The sequence below is a fragment of the Wolffia australiana genome, chromosome 5 (genome assembly GCF_029677425.1).
Source record: "Wolffia australiana isolate 7733 chromosome 5, ASM2967742v1".
In the NCBI taxonomy this organism is placed as follows: Eukaryota; Viridiplantae; Streptophyta; class Magnoliopsida; order Alismatales; family Araceae; genus Wolffia; species Wolffia australiana.
The window spans coordinates 11,499,434-11,515,000 of record NC_135839.1 but is presented as its reverse complement, the minus strand read 5'-3'; the positions used below and the strand labels follow the sequence as shown (position 1 = coordinate 11,515,000).

The 15,567-nt window shown below is 45.6% G+C and overlaps 2 protein-coding genes across 4 annotated transcripts in view; one reads left to right on the top strand and one right to left on the bottom strand.

The window, feature by feature from the left end:
• LOC144703275 (GDSL esterase/lipase At5g45960-like) overlaps window positions 1-13,996 on the bottom strand; it is a 16,004-nt gene extending 2,008 nt beyond the window's left edge. The window contains exons 1-5 of one of the 3 annotated variants that reach the window (XM_078575411.1): window positions 13,612-13,994; window positions 12,972-13,102; window positions 12,207-12,440; window positions 11,814-12,081; window positions 6,307-6,438 (exon numbers count right to left, since the gene is read on the bottom strand). In XM_078575411.1, coding sequence (XP_078431537.1) covers window positions 6,416-6,438; window positions 11,814-12,081; window positions 12,207-12,440; window positions 12,972-13,102; window positions 13,612-13,888 — 933 coding nt within the window. In that variant the 5' untranslated portion in view covers window positions 13,889-13,994 and the 3' untranslated portion in view covers window positions 6,307-6,415. Of the gene's footprint in view, window positions 1-6,306; window positions 6,439-11,132; window positions 11,414-11,813; window positions 12,082-12,206; window positions 12,441-12,971; window positions 13,103-13,611 lie in introns of those variants that run through there. The other 2 variants (XM_078575408.1, XM_078575410.1) reach the window with 2 other exon arrangements.
• On the top strand, window positions 9,403-11,053 carry LOC144703276 (uncharacterized). Its single transcript, XM_078575412.1, has one exon. It carries the CDS (start codon window positions 9,769-9,771, stop codon window positions 10,552-10,554), a length of 786 nt encoding a protein of 261 aa, XP_078431538.1. The 5' UTR covers window positions 9,403-9,768; the 3' UTR covers window positions 10,555-11,053.
• Window positions 13,997-15,567: the final 1,571 nt, after the last annotated feature.

The following is a 15,567-nucleotide window of genomic DNA, read 5'->3' as shown; positions in this document are numbered from 1 at the left end:
TCCCCCCCCCCCCCCCCTTCCCTCTCCCTCCCTTCTCTTCCCCCTCCTTCCCTACCTCCCTCTCTCTCCCTACATCCTATTCCTCTCTTCCTATCCCGCTTCCTCTTCTGATCCCTCTCTCACTCTTAACCTTCTCCTCTTTCTCTCTCTCCCTCCCTCCTCTTCCTCTCTTCCTCCCTCCCTCCCTCCTCTTCCTCTCTTCCTATCTCGATCCCTCTTTTGATCCCTCTCTCACTCTTAACCTTCTCCTCTCTCTCTCTCTGTCTTGTTCTCCATCTTATTCATCTCTCTCCCTCTCTCTGACTCCTCCCTCCTTATGCACTCTAACACTTCATCTCCCACTCTCCCTTTCTCTCTAACACATACACTCTTGTGCCATCAATGAGGGATGAGACCGAGATGGAAGGAGAGTGAGAGAATTGATAGGATATCGATAATAAGGAAGATGAATGCGATAAGCTGAGTCAGCAACTCGTCAGAAAAAGCGACAACCAATCAGAACAAACATACACAATGTGAGAGAACCAACTAGAAACGTACCTCACATTTGTTATCGAACATTCCAATACCAATTCAAAGGCAGTGATCCAATTCTATCTAGCAGTTAGAATATGCAACAACTAGATTAATGCTGCGAGAACTCCTTCATTATAGTGCACCTGTTGGGGTTAATCCTGTTCTGTTTGAAACAAAGCCATGGCAGAATAAATGGGAATTCTGAATTCCTGAAAGTTTGTTATTCTCTCTTTGAAGAAATCTTTCTTTCAGAATGTTGAGATCCATGTTTTTTATCTTTACGTGTGACTTAGTCCTAGTGAATGTACATTTGATATCTGTCCGATATCCAGTATTGGACATTTGATATCCGAGAACTAAAAAAATTGGGACAGTGTCTGATATCAGATATCGGATGGATTTCATTTGGCATGTGTAAACAGATATCGGGATGGATATCGAATGGATAACACTGATGTAACATGACAGACGCCCAGATTTAACGACTCGTGTTACACCACAGGGACAACGGGGGCAGTCATATCATGAAGCATAGAAGAATAATGTTGACGTAATCTTAATCACAATGCGACAATAAAATCAATGATAAGTATAAATCCGGCGTCGACATACACCAACGACGACTGGGATATGGCAAGCAAGAATTGGGAATGCCACTAGGCTCTCAATGACCTAGACAACACGTTGAGGGCTGATAATGCGAGTACAGCTGTTGCCACTCTGCGTGCACCATTTGTTGCGCCTACAAAGGTCATACGGATAGAAATCTATCACACTATATATTATTCTTATCTACCACTAACCTAACCGCGACAGCGGAGAAATGCTCATGAGGTACTGAAAAAAAATCATGTAACATAAAAATGTGTAGGTTGAGGTGGCAGTGTGGATTGGTTGAGGTGGCAGTGTGGGCTTCACTGGGAGCTGCAATCAATGGGGAGGGGAAGAATGGTCACTGGTAGCGGCGGCAATGACGGCCGAATTAGGGTTTTCAAACTCTCAAATTATTGGTGGAATTTTTGTAATTTTTGGGAAAAGTTAAAAAACACTTGAAAAAAGGGAAAATGAACTTTAGAATTCACAGTTTTTGCAAAAAAGGGAAAACAGAGTAGGGTTTTCCTCTTTCTTCTTCTTCCTATGGGCGGCCCCACCTTTTCTAAGGGCAAATATGGGCCTTCACCCTTATAAATAAAGAGGAGAATTCCCAATTAAAAGTAATTAGGGCCCCCTAATAAGAGATATACCAACTACCATGCCTACACTTGAGTTCACATACGCATAAATGTGTAGGTTTGTACGTCGGCCCCAAACACGTGCGGACGAATAAAAAAAATAAACACATATGGGGCTGACATACAAGGCCTACTAGACAAGGAAAATATAAGGAAATATAACATGAAACCTTTGTGGCCCGTTGACTAGGCCCAGTACTCCAAAGACTGGGTCTCTTGTGTGAGCCTTCGCTCAATGAACTAGTTCGGTAGGGTCTTCAAACCTGGATGGTCCCCCATCAAAGACGAGGCAGATATCGGATATCGTATTTTGATATATGAATATCAGAATTCATATCAAGATATCTATATAAAAAATCAATATGACCATTTCAGATGGTTTACATTAACAACGCCAAATGTGTTTACTATATTAGTACATCATTCAATATGTACACCTCAAATTTTTTGTTTTCTTCCTTATGGGATAATAGAATTCATATTCTAATATTAAACTTTTAATCCTATTTTCCCATATGGAAGAAAACAAAATTTTTTTTGTGTATGTATTAAAAGGGGTAGGATATATATTAGATGACTAAATAATATATTTAATTTATATTTAATAAATATATATTCTATATTATTAACTCTTTTCATATATACACCTCAGACGTTTTGTTTTCTTCCATATGGGATAATAGCACTCGGAGCTTAATATTAAACTCCAATTCCTATTATCCCATGTGGATGAAAACAAGAATTCTGAGGTGTATATATTAAATGAGCTACTAAGTTACTTAGAAAGCACTTTGCTTAACTGCTGGCCCATGGATCTCCTCTCCAAACCATTGCACGATGTCAGCTATGATGAATAAAATATATTGTTTACAACCATTCTATGTTGGATATAAAAATAGGATATCTAACTCTGATATCCGATATCATCATCCTTCCCAAGAGACGGAGGCAGATAATGACATCGAGACAGATCACAATATCAAATATCGGTATTGTAGCAACTAATATCTGATATCATTATCCAATATCTGGATATCGATAAAACATATATTGGAAATGTGATTTTCGATATCTCGTACAACATCCATCACGATAACATAATTCGATGTCGGTATGGGGACGGGGGAACATTGCTTAGTCCACACTAAATGAATATGTGTTTGCTATATGTGAATAGATTTAAGTGTGGTAGTGTCCCTCCACTAACAACAGTAATGTGGTGTCTGGATGCGTGACGCTGGGACTAGTGGGTAGTGAGGGTGCGACGGGCAGCAATCAGCATGTTGACTAATCATGTGAGCGTTCGATTGCGACAAGCGTGGCATGGCGGTGTTGCAGACGGTGAAGAGCGCAGCAAGGCAGGGATGTGGGGGTCGGGCGAAGGTGCCAACGCTGGCGTCTGGCATCAACGAGCGCGACCGGGCAAGGTCGAGGTGGTCGGGTGACAATGCAGTCTAGGCACCCTCGCTACCCCCCAGTCCTAGCGTCACTCCTCCAAACACCGCATTATCGCATTACCAATGTCTGCCACGCTGGCTATTGCACCGGCTACTATGGCGACATTGGGGTGCCATTATCAACAAGGTGCCCCGCTCCCCTTGCTCACCAGTTAATTAATTGACTTTAATATACTTATTGGCTGCACTCCACCGCACTAGAGCTAGAATGGTGAGAGGAGATTACAATATGAAAGATATGTCTCAAGTAAGTTCTTAGGTACGGGTCGAACCTGTCTGTTACGTATGAACACTAACGGATCTAATCCATTCAGCACCATAGTCGCTGTTGTTGCTCAGGCAAGGGTCAGAAGGTCACCATCATTGTCATGGAGCTCTGCGAAACCCCACGAGTCGGGGTGTGCACATACCTCCTCCTAGGCTCATTGCATCACATAGTTTCATATATATATAGGGATTACCCATCAGACGACGTCACTGACGACGTTCGGCATGAACAAGTATGGACATTTTGCATTAGAATGCCACAAAGAGGAGAAGAAAGCTCGTCTTGCAGATACCGAAGAGAAGTCCAACTATGCTCTTCTTATGGCAAGTTGTGATGATATTGAGGAGCTTGGTCTTCGAGGTTTAGGTGGCCAACCTCTTGAAGAGAACATGTGGTATCTTGATACTGGTGTAAGCAATCATATGACCAAAAACAAGAGCATATTTTAAGACGTTGGAGAAATTTCAACATAAGCATTTCGTTTTAGTGAGGGATCGAAGGTTGAGATCCTTGGCAATGGTAACATTACCTTTTGAAACTATGTGATTCCAACATGTGTCTCCTTGCTGATGCTGATAAATCTTCAGTGTGGATTTGGTACTTGGATTTTGGGCACTTGAATTTCAAGTAGCTCATACAACTCGCAAGTAAGAAGCTAATGATGGGATTCCTCTTCTCAAAGCACCTACACAATTATGTCAATGCTGCCTTGCGAGAAAGAAACATAGAACTCCATTTTCATTAGTAATGCCGCACAAAGCAATAAAACCTCTGGAATTGATCCGTGGCAACTTGTGTGGGCCCATCTCTCCATCAACATTAGGGGGAGTAAGTATTTCATAGTAATTGATGATGATTTTTTCAGATTAATGTGGGCTGATGTTCTTACACAAAAATGTGAAGCTTTTGAAGCTTTGAAGAGATTCAAGTCGTTGGCTGAAGCAGAACGTCTTTAAATATCAAATGTTTCATATCAGATCGTGGAGGATAATTTACCTCCGATGAATTCAGCAAATTCTATGATGATCATATAAGTCAACGCCAGCTAATAGCCCATTACTCTCCACAGAAGAATGACATTGTTGAAAAAAGAAATTCGACCATTATGTCTATGGCCAGAAGCATGATTAAAGAAAAGAATCTACCACCAGAATTATGGGGAGAAGCTGTAAGTACCAATGTGTATATTTTGAATAGGTCACCTTCTAAGAGCCATGATGGAGCCACTCAATATTAAAAATGGATTGGTTCCAAACCAAATGTTGAGCATCTTAGGGTGTTTGGCTCTTTGGTACATGTAAAGATACTTGGAAAGAGATTGGGGAAACTTGATGGCAGAAGTCACCCATGATTTTCATTGTACATGTGTTACGATCCAGTTACTTGTACTTCATGTCAACATGGATGTGATTTTTCAGGAAGAAAGTCAATGAAATTGGGAGAAGACAACAAATCCAAGAATGAAGATACATCTAAAATTTTCAAGTTTTTGGATCTTGATGTTGAAGGGTTATGAGAAAATTATTGAAAATACATCTGAATTGGAGCATGGAGAAAGAGTTGAAGCTGGCTTTGATGAGAATCCTACCTTTGAAGAAGATCGTCTAAGAAAATTATATGATGTAGATCAAATCTATAGCGAAACATCTCAAGTGAATGTTAATCCTGAAACTTGTATGAATATTTTTTTCAAGAACTATTGAATTTTTCAAAGGCCAACAAGGATGAAGTATGGATGCATGCAATGCAAGAAGAGATGGATCCAATTGAAAGGAATCATACATGGGAACTTGGTCAGCCACTAGATCCCTACAAAGCCACTAATCTCATATGGGTATTCAAGACATAATTCTTCCAAAGGTGAAGTAATCAGACACAAGGCTTGCCAGGTAGTGAAGGGATATTCACAAAGGTATGGCATATAGTATGATGAAGTATTTTCTCTAGTGGCTAGGATGGCAACTATTAGAATGATGTTGTCTCTTTCAGAACACGAAGATTGGGAGATACATCATTTAGATGTTTATTATGCATTTCTAAATGGTGAAATTGAAGAAGAAAACTATGTTAGACAATCGGATGGGTTTATCAAGAAGGGCAGTGCGCAACATGTACTCAAGTTAAATAAAGCTCTGTATGGGCTGAAGTTTTCCCCTTGTGCTTGGTATTTGAAATTAGACAAGTGTTTATCCTCTCTTGGATTCATGAGAAGTGTGCATGAGCATGTAGTCTATTTCAATCTTTATGATAAATCTCATTTGCTAATTGGAGTTTATATCGATGATTTGATAGTGATAGGTCCAAAAGGCTGTCATATTCAACAGTTCAAGAACTAGATGATGAAATTATTTGAGATGAGTCGTCTTGGTTTACTCAATTCTTACCTGGGTAAAGGCGTTATTAAAGGTGATTCTCACATCTTCTTAAATCAAAAGGATCATGTATTGAAGATACTTGTTCAATTAGGGATGACAGACTTCAATCCTGCATTAACCCTTATGGAGTCTCGGACAAAATTCAGCTGAGATGGAACAGATTCAAGTGTAAATTCAGCTCATTACAGAAGTCTAATTGGGAGTTTGAGGTATTTAGCTCACACCCAACCAAATCTTACGTAATTTGTTAGAAATCTTAGAAGGTACATGGAGCATCCAACCACTAAACACTTATTGGCAGTCAAGATAGTCGTTTGTATTGTCAAAGGGACACTCAATTACGGACTCTTTTATGAGAAGGGTTGAGCTGAGAAGGCATGGTTGGATACAAGGACAATAATCATGCTGGTGATACAAAACATCAGAAGAGTACTAGTAGTCTTGTGTTTTTTATTTGGTTGAGAGCAACTAGCTGGACCTCACAAAAACAAAAGGTAGTAGCTTATCATCGTGATAGGCTGAGTACATTGGAGTCACTACTGTTGCCTGTCAGGGTGTTTGGTTAGCTCACTTGATCGGTGATTTAGTAGCTGAAAAAACAAAACCAGCTAAGTTGATCATGGATAACTGGTGAGACATAAATTTGATCAAAATCAAGTACAATATAGTCCTTCAAAGCATATTGACACTTGTTACCAAAGCATAAACAGCAACCAGACATGTTTACCAAAGATGGGACTTAGAATCATCAAAGAAGAGAAGCATGATAGAAATCGATGTTCTCTAAGACGAGACGAAGGAACATGATGGGCGAAGAAGGAGATGGAGAAATAACATAAGAATAGAATTTTATTGCTGTTAGGCTGAGGACTGAGTATTTGCGATACAGTTCGGCTCCTCTTATAGAGGACTAGTGAAGCCTTAGGGCGGTTGAGGTGTTAATGTTGTCTCGATATGGGGAGATGTCTTCATCATTGTTGTCTGGGGGCTCGGCGAGGATACTCACTCCGTGTTTGTATGGGAACCAGGGGAGATAGCTCCTTTGGCGGCTGGAGATCTCCTTGATATACTTGATATAGTCTGGGTTCAATGAAGAATGTGACTTAGTCCACACTGAATGACTGCATGTATGTTTTTCTCTCTAAGTGTTGTAGACTGGGCGAAACTCCTTCAACACGATCGTGATTTAAATGACTGAAACCCATGAAAACTAAATATCATTTTCGATCAGAATACTGCTACTAGTAAGCACCGGTTCAAACGGTTCTTCCTTTCTGCCTCTCGTCTCTTCTATCTTTCTATCCTCTTCCTCCCTTCTGCTGAAGAACATCTCGCGGAGAAGATAAAACCATCGAGAGAGGGACAGAGAGTCAGAGAGTCGAGTCTCGAGAGGAAGATAAAGCCTACTGTCGAATAGTGGACGGGAGAGCAGGATGACCATGTATCAACCGCCAAGAAACGTCATCCATCAAAAGCCGACGACCCCGCAATTTTAGGGCCCGAGCCTCAAATGTCAAGTCAATTCGCATGGGATTAAATGCCAGGGATTTTGATTACAAGTCACATCAATCTCAGCATTAATGATCGGATCTTAGGCAGTGGCATGTCCATTGGCTGATGGCGCGTCACCACCGGACGTCATCGAGCCAGCAGCAGAGGAGTAGCGGGACTTCCCCGACTCAGCACCCGAGGAGCCGGCACTACCCACCTCGCCACCGAGACGAGTCCAGCCACCACGACGAGCCGCCGCAGCAACACGGGATCCCGCATTCCGTTACTCGGCATGACGCGGACGCCGACCACCGGAGCACACCGTTACAGTCAGTTACTTTATCTTATAGTTTTCCCTTTATTCGTATTGTCGTGTAGCGGGGGAAGGGCCCATAGGAGGAACCCTTTCCCCCCCTTTTTTTATGTTGGGCCTGACAAGCCCGTTTCCTATTTTCTTGCTTATTTTCTCTCCCTTTTATTTTGTGTTATTGGACTTAAGGAAGGGCCATCTTCACCCATATATAAGGGGAAGAGGTGGGCGCTTCCCTTACCTTGACCTAAATTTTTGAAGAATTGCATTTTGAGAAAGAAGGGTCAGGTCGTGGAGAAGAATAGAAGAAAGAAGAAGAAGAGGAGAAAGAAGAAGAAGAAGAGAGGAAGAAGAGAGGAAGAAGAGAAAGGGAGAGGAAGGAGGAAGGGGAGCCGCCGCCGCGCGGCCGCCGTCGCGCGCCCGCGCCGCCGCGCCGCCGCCACGCTGTCGCGCGTCGCCCGCCCGCGCCGCCCACCGCCGCGCGCCGCGCGCCACGCGCACCCGGCGCCCGCGCGCCGCGCGCACCGCGCCCGCGCCGCGCGCGCGCCCCAGCGCCCGCCGCGCCGCGCCACCGCCGCTGCGCCCGCCGCGCGCGTCAGCGCCCGCGCCGACGCGCGCCGCCCGCGCGCCCGACGCGCGCCCGCGCTGCGTCGCCGCACCGCCGCCCGTGCCGTCGCGCTGCCGCCGTGCCGTCGCGCTGCCGCCGTGCCGCCGCCGCCCGCGCGCTGCCGCCTGCGCCCGCCGCCGCCGCTCCGCTCACGCCCTCACCAAGCTGTCGCTCCGTGTCGCGCTAGCCGTGACCGCCGTCGTCTGATCGCGGCAACATCGCCGCCGTGCTCGTGACGTCGTCCCACCGCACTGCTCGCCGTCGACCACGCCACCCTGCACCGCTCCGCGCCGTCTGCGCGCAACCGCCCCTCCGCACCAGTCAACCTCCGGCGCCCCGACAACTCCCTCCTCCGGAACCAGTTGGTACGAAGATCCCGTCACCAGCGCGACGAAGGTACTCTGCTTCCCTCGTCTCTTTACGTCATTTATTTCCTTCAGTATTCTTTCGTATTGCCTCCACCGCGCTCGGGTTAGATAGGTGAGTGAGACAGATTGAGAGAACGACGAAACAAAGACGAGCGTCTTACCTGCCCGGTACGAGTCGGGACGCCCCGACGCGCGTGAGCGTTCCAGTGGGAGTTACCCCCCATCCGACGGCGTGCGCGCCCTCGACCCGCCTCGGACGACTTGGAGGGCTGGTTCAACCTAGCTAGGTGACCCCGTCCCCGCTCCGGATCGACTCTCCTAGCTTGTCGGCGCATTGTACGTACCATAGTAGAACCATCGTCCTCGTTATCGTCATACATGCATTTCTGTTCTCCGCACATCCATCGGTTGACGTCGTGGACGTAACCCGATTAGTTAGTGATACGACACCGAGTTCCTACCCTCGGTGATGGTCGGACGCCGTTGAGACGACGTCCGGCATCATTGGCCCAACAAAGATTATGGATTCATTCGTTTCCACACATAGCGTACTAGTATATAGACATGGTCGTTCTGTTCCGTTGGTGCGAATTGGTGCGAATTGCGCGTTCTGTTCGGATTTCTGAACAGAATAATGTTGAAAACGAACAAAACTTCGCACAGACGGCTGTGCGGTTCGCTTTGTGCGAATTGCTGAATTTTTTTTTAAGGTTTTTTAGAAAAATAAAATACTCTCGTTCTCTTTCTCAGAGTCCCAGACTCCCGGTCTCCCTCCGTCATTCTCGTTCTCACTGAGCCCTAGACTCCCAGTCTCCTGCCCTCATTCTCGTTCTCAGAGTCCCAGACTCCCACTCTCCTTCTCGTCCTCAGCCTCTCCCAGAGTCCCAGCCTCTCATTCTCGTTCTATCGCTCTCTCCATCTCTCTTGGAATCTCTCATCTCGTCCCTGGCTTCGAATCCTGGCGAGAAGACAACCCCCCCTGCAAGTTCTCCTTCGTTTCCTGCGAAGATCAAAGATCCGTGTCTGGAATCCATCTAGGTAATCAGAAATTATCCAGAACGGTTCCTTTCAAATCCATCTCCAGGCTTCAATCTCTCGCCCAGCTCGATCTATCCTCCACCAGAGTCTGCGGGTTATCGGCAGCATGATCGGAAGCTGTGTTAATCTCGAATTCCTCGATCTCTCTGAGAATTCTCTCTCCGGCGTCGTCCCTGACCTCTCTTCTCTGAAGAAATTACAAGCTTTGAATCTCTCCGGCAACGCGTTTACGGGTGATTTTCCATGGCGATCTCTGCTTTCCATGCCATCGTTGTCTTCTCTCGGCCTAGGGGACAACCCGTTCAACCCCACCCTCTCCTTCCCTGAGGAGCTCTCAACCATGACGAAGCTCAAGTCTCTCTACCTCTCCAATTGCGAAATCCAGGGTACAATCCCGCCGTGGATCAGGAATCTGATGGCTCTGGAGAGCCTCGAGCTCGCAGATAATCTTCTCCACGGCGAGATCCCGCGAGAAATCAGCAATCTTGAGAAGCTATGGCAGCTGGAGCTGTACAACAACTCTCTCACGGGAACGCTTCCCCCGGGCTTCGGCAAGCTCCTGAATCTCGTCTACTTGGATGCCTCCATGAACAATCTCCAAGGCGATCTCTCCGAGATCAGATACTTGACCAAGCTCATCTCGCTTCAGCGTTTCCAGAACAACTTCTCCGTGCAAGCCCCCCCCGAGCCTGGCAACTTCCGCAACCTCCTCAACCTCTCTCTCTACAGTAATCAACTCTCCGGAGCTCTCCCTTCTGATCTGGGCATGTGGGCGGATTTTGACTTCATCGACATCTCCACGAACCTTCTCTCCGGGCCAATTCCTCCGCAGATGTGCAAGAACAGCGCCATGACCAGGCTTTTGCGAATCTCTGATCAGATTCCTAGTTAGCAAGAATCTGCTCTCTGGGGAGATTCCTCCGGGAATCTGGGCTCTACCCAGAGTGAACATCATCGATGTCGCCATGAACAACTTCTCGGCATCGATCGGAGAAGGGATTGGGCAGGCGAAAGCTCTATCGCAGCTCTCTATCAACGGGAATCAGTTCTCAGGGGAGCTGCCAGCACCTATCTCCTCGGCCGTCTCTCTCGTCTCCATCGAAGCCAGCGATAATCTCTTCTCCGTGGAGATTATCTGAGACCTGAAGAACCTCCAAAAACTCAATCTTCACAGCAATAGGCTGATGGGGGAGATTCCTTGTTCGGTTTGTGCAAATTTGTTCGGTTTGTGCGAATTTTTCGGATTGTGCGAATTTGTGTGAATTGTGTGAATTGTTTGAACATCTGTTCTAATATTCGCACATAAAGAGAACAGGACAACGAACAGACCCTTGTGCAGTTCGTTTGTGCGAATTTTTTGTTCGTTTAAAACGAACAGAACAGAACGACCATGTCTACTAGTATAGATCTGATCATTTAAGATAAGATCTTGCACAGTTGCATGCCCAAGGGCTCAAACAAGAAGTTGGGTTCCTCTTAAAGATCGCATCTTTATTGGTGGGTATCCTGATAAAGAACCTTTCTTGGTCACTCACAACAACGAAACGCTACACTCTTTCAAGCTCCGCATATTTCATCAATCACTGGCAACAACTCATGGAAAACATTGATGTTTGTCTTCTCCGTGGGGTGGACAGAATCCCAAAACACGAACTTGGAAGCATCCTCGCAGACGGCGGACTTAGGGTTGCAGAGGGCGCCCGCTTCCACTAGCCCCGTCCCGCAGCAGCCGCTCAACACCTCCACCAAACCTGCCACCTCAGCGTTCAAGTCGACATAACATCTCCACGAAGCCGTAATGTGCTAATTTACATTCAGAGTTGCAACAATGTATTTGGCAGAAGTTTCAAGAAAACCATAAATTTTGTACGCAGATTTCTCAACTATTCCACGGGAAGAATAATCTGCGATAGGCCCTTAGACACACTACAACAGTATAAGGACCCATGCACAGTTTTGCATTGAGTCCACAAAATAAGAGATCGATAAATAATTGACCACGATGAAACAAATCTAAGATATAATTCACTTTTATTTCGAGAATGCAAAAGGCACGCCCTTTTACGTTTAATAAGAAATTAACTATTTACTGTGACTGATATAGTCTCTAATAGGAAATGAAGATGCTTCAGAGTGAGGGAAGTAACTCACCGTACTTAGATGGAGACGTGACCATGTCCAGGACTGGGTGATAGATGTCTGCGTACGCGATTTTCCCTCCGCTGAAGAACTGACCCTGGAGATTGCTCAGTTCCGTTTGAAGCTTGACGTTGTAATCCCTGGAGATAGCGTTAAACGACTCTAAACAACCCCGGTCGTGGAAGCCTCCTTTCCCGTCGACCGTGATGACAAGAGGTAGACAACCCATCGGCGGCAATCCCACTATTACAATCTTCTTCGCTCCTAGTTTCATCAGTTCCTGTTCACCCCCCAGAGAGAGAAAGAATTACAAGAGAGAAAGGTAGGGAGAGGGATTGAAAGGGATACTAGTACTGCAGGTAGATTAATGCATTTGCTCCTGGTTCTTTAGCAAACGGAGGGAACCTCAATGAACGTCCTGACGTTCTGAAGCAAGAAGAACTGGTAGTCCTCGACGCTAAACATCTGCTGCCTGATGGGCAGCGCGAAGTAATTCACGATAAAGTCGTTGGTGCCGGCGCTGACGACGAAAATGGAGCGCCTGACGATGTCTTCGGTTTTTCGCCTTCCGACTAGGATATCCAGTCTGAATAGATAATCTTTGAAGTAGTCCAACTGGTGGAGCACTGGGATCACCCCCTGTGAAGAAGAAGACAACTAAGAGGTGACCTAAATTTTCAAAAGAGGCCAATAGTAGATTATGAGGGACTGAATTAATGTGGACTCAATTAAGAGGTGACAGTCTAGTATTGTGGACTGGTTCAATTCATGAAGGTTGAGTTAAATTAATGAGCAGAGACTAAGTCGATTCTGGTTGTCATGGTAGGACACCTAAGGATAGACTGAACAGAACCAAGTTACTCCAGTAGCCAACTAATAGGGGCCAGTCCGTGAGTCACATGTGAGTTTTACAAGAGGGCCCCCACATCTCCCACGTATAAAGTGGCATTATGTTGACTTAAATGACACCACATTCAACGCAAAGATATGTATTATTGTATTATGCAAGTATTCTTAAGTTTATAATTATTTATTAATGAATTTAATAATCTCTCGATCGAGATGGTGCATGAACACTTGCTGAAGAGTGCTTAAGGCTAATCTTCTTTCTGGTTCGACGCATAGACACGTATTACAGATATAGACAAACGTAAGAGAGAAAGAGCGTACGCTGATCTGAGCAGTGAGAGGGTCGAAGCCGGAGCCGGCGGAGGCGAAGCTGACCCCAGTTTCCAGCTCCTCCATGGAGAGAGTCCAGTCGAGGTAGGGCGGCACCGATTCCTTTATACCGAGATAAGAAGCTGATGTGTGGTTGGTAGTCAGTGAGCTTCAGAACGGACGACAGTCGACGGTCTGGGAACGGATAGAAGGAGACTGAATGGGCTTTCTGCTCAGTCATCCATAACGAAAGTTCGTCGTATCGTTCCATCTCCATCCGAATGATTGGACAAAACGGATGACCGATCGATCGCAAAATTGACAATCGTAACGGTGTTTGCTGACAGTAATGGTAGAAAACGATGAGGAAATTCGCCATCGTTATCCATTGTTTCCATGACCAGAGTAATGACGACGACGATGAAGAGTCGCCAACGTCATCGATGTTCACTACCGATTTACCGAATGACCACGACGATGACTGCATCATCGCGGAGGCAAATCCTTAACCACAGCTGGCGACGGGTTCTCATTCGTTTTCCCTGCCGCGTTTAGGACGGATGACGGATGGCGGGTTTTGTTCCGTCCCGTTCGTCATCCTCCTACGAACCATGGAGCAAAATAGTCGATAAGTAGGTTAATGGGCACAGACCGACGAGGTCAGTTGCGAGCTTGCCGTTGGTGAACCGGCCGGTGGGGAGATGCCCAGGGAAGTCGCGGCCATAAGGGGGAAAATTGCTCTTCATGGGCGTCGCAAGATAGTCGTTGTTGCCCGGGTCTACCGTCGAGTCGCCGAAGACGAAGAGCGCGGACACGGGGTAACAAGAACTCTTGTTCATCTTCGCTGGAGGGACAAGCGGCTGAGCACCGGCGTTGACAGCGGCGACGAGAAGGAGAAGTTCTCCGAAGAGGACGGCAACCCTCCCCATTGACAGGAAACCGTATTCAGACTTGGTGACAGAACTTGGACTGATGTTCGTGTAACGAGTGCATTAAAAGGCGCCAACGATGCTACATCCAATGCTGCGGCCTTCTTGTTCGGCCGGCCCGTGAATTATTGCATGGGAGGAGGGCCCACAGAAGAAGCGACGTCTGAGCTGTAGACCCCATGCTGTCGCCACAGTAGAGCTCGAAACTGTAAGTTCTGGAATGGGCAAAGGTACTGGCGGCCCAGATTTACTGCAGCTGAGGATTCAATTTGAACCAGGTTATTTTGTGTCAGCATGTGATAATGTTATTCGTTTTGTGAAGGCCACTCCTTTGAAAAATGAGACTGTATGTTGGCTTCAGAAGAGTCGACGGACGTTCCTTGGAAGAACCTTGGATCACTCAGGAAGAGAAGGTTGAGAGGTGGAAGAAGAAAGAACAAGAGAAAAATTGAACAAATGTCGGTTGATTTTCCGACTTACTCAATGACACATTTCAACAAACATTTTACGGGCATATAAAGCCCGAACATTTACAAACTGAAAAAACAAACGAATACACGTGGCTCTACGTGGCCCAATCAGAGTTAAAATAACTCTATCTCCATTGGGCAGTTTGTAACCATCCATCTTGATCGAATGGTCCTCGTTATTCCTGAAAAACAAACTAAAACCAAAGCCGTTAAGTTTGTTCTTCCTCGGCGACTTTTCTTGCTGCCGATCAACAGGATCAACCTCGTCTTCAATCTCCTCATTGATCCTGGTCGTTCGGATCTAGATTATTCAAGCCCATCTTCTCACAAAACTCAACAAATTTTTGTCTTCCCAGAGCTTTTGTGAAAATATCTGCAATTTGTTTCTCAGTTCGAACATGCTTTAGCACTATGCTGCCTTCTTCTAAACATTGTCTGATAAAGTGATACCTTGTGTCAATGTGTTTTGTGCGATTATGATAAACCGCATTCTTACTTAGCTCAATTGCTGATTTGTTATCAACACAGATATCCGCTGACTTGGGCTTTTCTCCTCTGAGTTCTCCCAACAATCTACTTAGCCATATTCCTTGGCATGTAGCTGAAGTAAGGGCAATGTACTCAGCTTCATAAGAGGACAATGCAACAACCTTTTGTTTACTGCTTCCCCAGCTAATGGCTTTTGAACCCAGAAAGAAAATCTGCCCTGATGTACTCTTTCGATCATTGATGTCTCCAGCAAAATCATTGTCACTATATCCAACCAATTTTGCTGACTTCTCTCCTTTAACATAATCAAGACCATAATGCATAGTACCTTTCACATACCTCAATATTCTTTTTACTGCCATCATGTGACTTGTAGTCGGCTTCTCCATAAATCTGCTAAGATATCCCACACTATACATCAAATCAGGACGAGTGTGAGTTAAGTACCTCAAGCTTCCAATGATTCTTCTGAAAGTAGTGGCATTCTCCTCTGATCCTTGATCATTCTTGAAGGTCAAACGAGCTTCCATTGGAGTCTTTGAGGAATTACAATCCTGCATATTGAAGAGTTCAAGAATTTTTAAAGCGTACCTGCTCTGTTTCAATGTAATCCGCAGGTGTTCCTGACTTACTTCAATACCAAGATACGATGACAGTAATCCCAAATCACTCATTTCGAATTCCTTCATCATCTGCTTCTTAAAAAAATAGATCTCATCT